We start from the raw sequence: 6,663 nt of genomic DNA on the forward strand, positions 1-6,663 counted from the left end.
CGGCGATGGACTGCCATGGCTGCCTGGGCCCTGCTCTGTGCCGGTGTGTGTCAGGCGCTGCTGCAGGCGGTGTCGGCGCCGGCGCAACCGCCAGCTGGCGGGGCTATGCTGCTGCTTGAACCCATTCCCCCATACACGCCCACCTCCTCTTGTCCACCCTCCTGCCTCAGATCACGGGCGGCATGCTCAATGGCGTGAACCCCAACTACCGAGGCATGGCGCCCGCCCTGCGCGCCCTCACCTCCCTCTCCTACAACAGGCAGGGCGGGGGGTGGGGCGGTGCGGTGGTGGTGCCAGCTAGCTCGAAAGCCGTATGCTTTCGTGCTTGCTGGACCCTTGGCTGGCTGCCCGCGGGGCCTCACTTGGCTGCGGCTGCGGCTGCGGCTGCAGGTGGGCGATCGAGGTCGTCAGCATCCAGTCCTTTGCCAACTTTCCCGAGTGGCGCTGGCCCGCCACCAAGGCCGCCATGAACCAAGCAGGCGAGGCCAGCCGCACCCTTTTTTCGTTCGCCTGTGCCCGGGCCTGGCCTGTCGCCAGCTGGCAGCCAGCCTGTGGGACCCTTCCACAGCACGCAAAGCCTGGGCTGCTCAGCAGCATACGATCCACCTGCAGCACTTGTTCACCGCGCCCTCCCCCCCATGCGCCCGCCTGCAGGCTACTGCGGGCTGTACAAGCTGGGTCTCAACCCCGAGGACCCGTCCGCCGGCGCCGCCCTGAGCGGGCCCCTGGACAGCGCCCGCCTGCTGGACATTCGCGACTACTGCGCCAATGCCTCGGCCCATGCCGCCCTGGTCATGCTGGCGCTGGGCTTCATCCTGCATGCCGCCACGGCGCTGGCGGTGGCCCACTGCTCCCACGGCCTGCGCCTGGGCCTGGGCCCGCTGGCGCGCTGGGTGGGCAGTGGCAGGCGGCGGCGCCAGCAGCGGCGGCAGCAGCAGCGCAAGGAGACGCCCGCCGGCGTGGTGGCGCCGTGAGCGAGCCGTGCCGCCACCGGCTGCGAGGCGGCAGCAGGTGGTGTAGGGAACGGGTTACGTGTTTACTCGAGGATGTGATGTGTTCATGCATTATTTAATTGGGTTCGGCATTTGTACAGCCATGCCTGCATTGCAGTGTGATTTCCATGACTTCTGACTTGTGCGGGGCAACATGTGCACAGAACCATGCATGGGTTTGAAGTGTGTATGCCATACACTGTGGTGCCACCCGTCGCTGATTGCCAACATCCACATGGTGCGTGGCACCGCCCAATGCGCCGGGCGCCCCAATGCATCCACGTGCAACTCACTGGACCCTACAACAGCTTTCAAGCAGACGGACATGCGATCAGGCAACGGGGGTTGTGGGCGCCAATTCAAGCTGGCGGCACCCAGCAGCTTCTGAGCCCTCAAGGCAGCTTCTGAGGCTTCTCGAAAGCAAAGGGTTGCCGATTCAAGGCCTGATAGTGCGCTGGGGCTCGTTCCAGGGCCCTGCAGGGTGGGTCGCACGTGGCGTGGGTGGCTGGAATGCGAAATTCAGCCCCACCCACCTGCCCCCTCCTGCTGTATCTTGCGCAACAAGCCCTTAGGGTCATTCTGGCCGTCCACAGCTCCCCCAATCCCGGTCGCGACAGCTTTGTGGGAGACTCGGCGTGCGCAGCGACAGCAGCGATGGCCGCCTTCCTGAGCAGCCCCACGGGCCCTGGGCGCGACGACTACAGCCACCTGCTGGCCTCCCCCGCGCAGCAGCCGTGGGCGATGTTTGCCTCGCCGGCGCCCGTGGTGCAGGAGGGGCGCCTCTCCTTTGACGTGCTGACCTCGCCGGGCGGCGTGCCTGGCGATGCCGTTTTCAAAGGTCTGCTCAGGGGTGCCGGTCGCCGGGCATGTGTCGGCGGCTGTCGCCCACTGTTGGCCTGCATCCACCTCCTTCTGATCGCGGCAGCCCACAAACCCCCTCCCTGGCTGCCTGCAGGCCGCTCCGCCTCCCACCTGGAGCTGTTCACGATGCCCGGGCAGGATTGCGCCAACCTGGCCGATGCGGCACCAGCGCCTGCGCCCGCTGCCGGTCCACAGCAGCCGCAGCAGGAGCTGGTGGCGGTTCTGACGCAGAGGGTGGTGGCCAAGACGGTGGAGGCCAAGCAGCAGGAGGTGGGCAACCTGGTGGCGGGAGTGGCAGCCAAGTACGGGCTGGCAGCCGACTATGGCAAGGCCGAGGAGACGATCAAGGCGGTGTGGGCGGAGCAGGCGAGTGTGGCTGGGCATCCTGGGGCACCAGGGCGTGGTTGGATGAGGCGCTGTCTTGCTTGCTACGGGGATTGTTCCATTGGCCAGACCAATGCAGCTGCTGCATCCCAGCGCCTGTGCTGGCCCCAGGGTGGATAAAGCCACACATGCACCACCCGCCCTCCTTTGATCTGATCCTCATGCCTTGGTTGGCCCCATCTGCAGAGCACCCACGTCTCGCGGGCCAGCTCAGCGGCAGACGCCCCGCCCGAGGCGGCAGCCAAGCAGCCGACCGCGGCAACAGCTGCTGAGGAGCCCACGCTGGGCAAGGGCTCCAGCGGCCACACCTCGTGTGATGAGGAGGCGGGCCAGCAGGCCACCAGCACGCTCAAGGCGGTGGGCCAGGTGAGCAGGCATCGGTGGATGGCCAGGGGCTGATCAGATGCATCCCCGCTCCAGTAGCCAGGCTGGGACTATGAGGGCACAGCACAGGCGCATGGGTAGGTGTTTGGCTGGCTTTGACTCGCACCTGCTCCTGTTTGCAGGCTGCTGCCCGCGCGGACGGCAGCAACGCCCTCAAGCGCGCCCTGGGCAACCAGGCCAGCTTCTCCTTCCCCGCGCCGGCACAGCCCAGCGCGGCGTCCACCCCTGCCGGGGACGACGCTTCGCTGAAGCGGCGGCGGGTGCAGTATGACCGCATGCAGGAGCTGGAGGCGCAGGTGCATCGCGTGCACCGCCTGGGGGACGCGGTCGGCCAGTCGCTGCGCCAGGCTGAGGCCCAGGTTGGTGGCTGCCGCCTCGGCCCGCTTGCCGGCAGCAGGGCCCTCTTCTGCATTCTGAACAGGCATGCAGCGCGTCACCTGTATCCCTTGCTTCCACACACCCACTTCTGCCTGCCTGCCCTGTGCCCCTGCCCACAACACTCTGCCCGCAGCACGCGGCCATCACCCTGGAGAATGAGCAGCTGTGGAACGCGCTGCTGCACATCCACGCCTCCCTGCGCGCGGCCCACGCAGCGCAGCTGCGGCAGCAGGTGGCCATGCACGCGGCGGCGGTGGCCGCGGTGCTGCCTCCGCCTGGGCCCGCGTCGGAGGTGGAGCCCTCGCCCAACATGCTGTTCGGCAGCCTGTTCAGCCCAGGTGCGGCTGCTGCCGGCCGCTGTCGCACTGGAATGCTAAGCTGCCTGCCCGAGGAGCAAATCCCAGTGTCTCCCCCCTACTGCGCACAACACTGCTCCCGCGCCCCCTGCCCCGCTGCTCTCCCCTGCAGATGCCGACGAGCTGGCCGCCGCCTGCGGCATGTTTGTCTCCCCCGCAAAGCCCTCCACCGCCTCTGCTGCCGCCAACAAGCCGCGCAAGCTGTTCCTTGAGGAGGGCAGCAGGGCGCTGGGCCAAGGCAACCGCCCTGCGCTGCCCATGGGCGACCTGCCTGTGGACCTGTCGCCCGTGCTGTGGGTGCAGGCTTCGTGAGCCTGGCCTGCTCAGCCATGCGCCCAGCCACCCTGTTGCGCCGCTGCGGCTGGCTAGGCTCGCCCGCAGCCACACCCCTTCCCTGGCGCTGCCGGCTTAGGATACATTGTCGTATCGCAGTGTATCCCGCCCGCACGCGCCCAGCCCTAGTATGTATTAATGAGCAGGGCCGCACCCCTGTACCGATGATGCGTGCGTGTTTGTATTCTCGCCTGTTTGTGTTGTTTTGCTCGCCCCGATGCCTGCGGGCGGCTGGTAGAATATCTAGGTTAGCTGACCGCAGTCCAATGGGCTGTGTTTTTGCACGTTGACTCCCTCATTTGGGACACCCTTCTAGACTTCTAGAGACGCTTTTAGGTTATTAGGAGCCTCCCGCCATTCTCGGGACGGTTAACGGCTCGCGGGGCATTCTTGCTTGGCCTTTTGACTCTCGCTCTCTGACCCACCTGCAGCACATTGCTTGCTCTGCTTTTCTTTGTTCATCCAAATGTGTAATAGAAGGCGATTCTTCCTAGAATAAGCCAAGCAACTGCTTCAGCCACTGTCTCAAAGGCGGCATGCTGCGCCAGCTGTGCCACCTCCTCTGGCGACCGCCTCTGGATGATCGTTGAGCGGCGACTATCACTTCTCCGCATCCCATCGAACACCATTGAACTGCCTCCGTGTTACCACGCTCACCCTCCGAATGGCTGGGTGTTTGGCGGCTCAAGGGGCGCAGCGGCCAATCCAACTTATTCAGCTCGCTGGGTGTGGTGCGCGCCTCAGTTATAGACAATGCCGACCATCTGCAGTGCGACAGTCTGGAGGCTCACCGCCGCCGCCGCCACCGCTGCCACCACGGGGCCAGCAAGCCCAGTTTGATGCCACCTGGCTCTGGCAGCAGTCGCTGGTGATGGGTATGGCGTCGGCTATTCTCGGGCCCCTGTGCGATGGGCAGCACTCCCAGCACGATGTGCTGCACTACGCCCACCCCTCCCTGCTCTCGCTGGGGCCGCTGCGCCTGGAGACATGCTGGTGAGCGAGCTGCCTGCCTGGTTGCTGGCTGCATAGCGGCAGCCTACCTGCTGTACTGACCTCCGTTCCCTCATCTTTCGGCCCTGCAGGTGGGTGCCGCTGCTGTTCGCGGCAGCGGGCATCATCCTGGGCGTGTCTCACCCGCTGCTGGACGCGTGGCAGCAGGAGCGGGGAGGGCAGCAGCCACGCGGCGGCGCCGACCCGTCCTGGTCCTTTGTGCTGGCAGCAATCACGCTGTTTGTGCTGCAGTACGCGGCCAGCGGCACGCTGGAGGAGCCGCTGCTCAGGCAGGCCCTGCCCGGCGGCCTGCCGGCGCTGGACGCGCTGCTGCTGTCGTCGGGGGTGGCGCTGTGGTGGGCCTTTGACTGCAGTCCGCAGGGCCTGCTCATGGCCTGCCTGACCGCGGTGGCAGGCCCCGCCGTGGAGGTTGCCCTCATCAACGGCCTGCACGCCTACACCTACACCCACCCAAGCTTCCTGGGCATCCCCTCCTGGATAGCGTGGGTCTACCTGGCGGGCGGGCCGGCGGTGGGCAACCTGGGGCGCAGGGTGAGCAGCAGCATTGTGGCGGCCAGGAGAGAAAGGGACACATGAATGTAAGTAACACCTGAGCGAGCCTGGTGATACCAGGGCTGGGGCAAGCAAGGCGGCACCCTCATCGACCACAAGTTGTTCAGCTGACTGCCGTGAAGTGCTGGAACCCCTGTGACCGGCGCACAAACGCGTTACAGCGACGAAATGGAGCAGGAGGCAATCAAATGGGGGCAGTACTGGTTTGTGTTCATGCGTTGAGATGGTTGGTATGACTGGCGGCATGGCATGGTCATGCCGGGCACGAGGGCTGCACGTGTGCTGCGCTGTGTAGGTGCTGTGCTGTGTGGTGGAGGGGAAGCCCGGGGTCCTCACTTCCCCCTGCCCGCCGCCTCCCCCAGCACCTCCCTCAGCTGCCTGCTGGCCGACTGGGCCCAGCCGCCCGCCACCCTCAGCTGCTGCTCCAGCGTCGGCTGGCGGTACAGGTAGGCGGCACGGCGTACCGCGGCCGCCAGCGGCCCCTCCAGCGTCACCCCGTCGGCGCCGCCGCCGTAGCTGCCGCTCAGCTTCACGCCCGCCGCCTTGAGCAGCTGCCCCAGCGGCCCCGCCGCCTGCACCGCCGCCGACAGCTGCGGCGGCACGGGGATGGGCAGCGTCACTGCGCCGCTGGTGGTGCCCAGGGACATCATGTCTCCCAGGTGCTGGTAGCTGCAGCAGGGGGTGTGTGGGGTGTGGGGGGTGGGGGGTGATGGTGGTGGTGGTGGTGGTGCGGCTGCGCGATTGTATGTGTGTGGTGGCGGCACGACTCGACTTCCCCAACCCTAAACACAGCCGGGCTGCCGGGCTGTGAGGCGCCCGGCGTCAAGCCCACGCATGCGTGCCCGTACCACACACGCTCACCCCCGCGCCGCACCCCCCGCGCCACAGCCGTCCCGCACCTGAAGCTGAGCATGGGCTTGGCGTTGATGGCTGCCCACAGGTTCCAGGCCACATAGTCGGCCTGCTGGAATGCCACCTGGGCGGTGGCCGGCAGCGCGGGCTGCTCCCGGCCCCCGCTGCTGCAGAGGCAGGAGGGGGCGGCGGCGGCGGCGGCGGCGGCGGCGGCGGTGGTGGATGGGAGAGCAGGGGGAGCGGCGCGCGCGAGTGCAACGTGAGCGCTGAGGCTGGTGGACCACAGCAGCGACACGGTGCTTGCCGCGGCCACATCTGGCCAGCTCTCGCCGCCGCCCCTGCCCCCCACACACCTGACCGAGATGTCCCCCAGCGCAAACACGCGCGGGTGGCGCAGCACGCGCAGCGAGGCGTCGGTCTGCATCGCGCCGCGGGCGTTGGTGGGGAAGGGCAGGCTGAGGCTGGGGGTGGCGGCGCCTGCCCTGCTCACGGGCGCCTGCCCCGCGCTCCACAGCACCAGGTCGGCCTCCAAAATCTGGGAGGGTGGGAGGAGGGGTGGG

The 6,663-nt window shown here is 67.4% G+C and overlaps 3 protein-coding genes across 3 annotated transcripts in view; 2 read left to right on the top strand and 1 right to left on the bottom strand.

The window, feature by feature from the left end:
• CHLNCDRAFT_135773 (hypothetical protein) overlaps window positions 1-974 on the top strand; it is a gene marked incomplete at both ends in the record, with an annotated part of 7,106 nt that extends 6,132 nt beyond the window's left edge. The window contains 3 exons of the mRNA XM_005846284.1: window positions 171-271; window positions 391-512; window positions 655-974. Coding sequence (XP_005846346.1) covers window positions 171-271; window positions 391-512; window positions 655-974 — 543 coding nt within the window. The remainder of the gene's footprint in view (window positions 1-170; window positions 272-390; window positions 513-654) is intronic.
• A 3,591-nt stretch (window positions 975-4,565) lies between these two features.
• On the top strand, window positions 4,566-5,275 carry CHLNCDRAFT_135775 (hypothetical protein; the record flags this gene model as incomplete). The annotated part of the gene is made up of 2 exons (XM_005846285.1): window positions 4,566-4,681; window positions 4,771-5,275. 2 exons carry the CDS (start codon window positions 4,566-4,568, stop codon window positions 5,273-5,275), a joined length of 621 nt encoding a protein of 206 aa, XP_005846347.1.
• A 308-nt stretch (window positions 5,276-5,583) lies between these two features.
• Window positions 5,584-6,527, bottom strand: CHLNCDRAFT_135776 (hypothetical protein; the record flags this gene model as incomplete). Its single annotated transcript, XM_005846457.1, has 3 exons — window positions 5,584-5,920; window positions 6,151-6,270; window positions 6,457-6,527. The coding sequence occupies 3 exons, from the start codon at window positions 6,525-6,527 to the stop codon at window positions 5,584-5,586; spliced, it is 528 nt and encodes a 175-aa protein (XP_005846519.1).
• Between the last annotated feature and the right edge of the window lie 136 nt (window positions 6,528-6,663).

Source organism: Chlorella variabilis (genome assembly GCF_000147415.1).
Source record: "Chlorella variabilis unplaced genomic scaffold CHLNCscaffold_14, whole genome shotgun sequence".
NCBI lineage: Eukaryota > Viridiplantae > Chlorophyta > Trebouxiophyceae > Chlorellales > Chlorellaceae > Chlorella > Chlorella variabilis.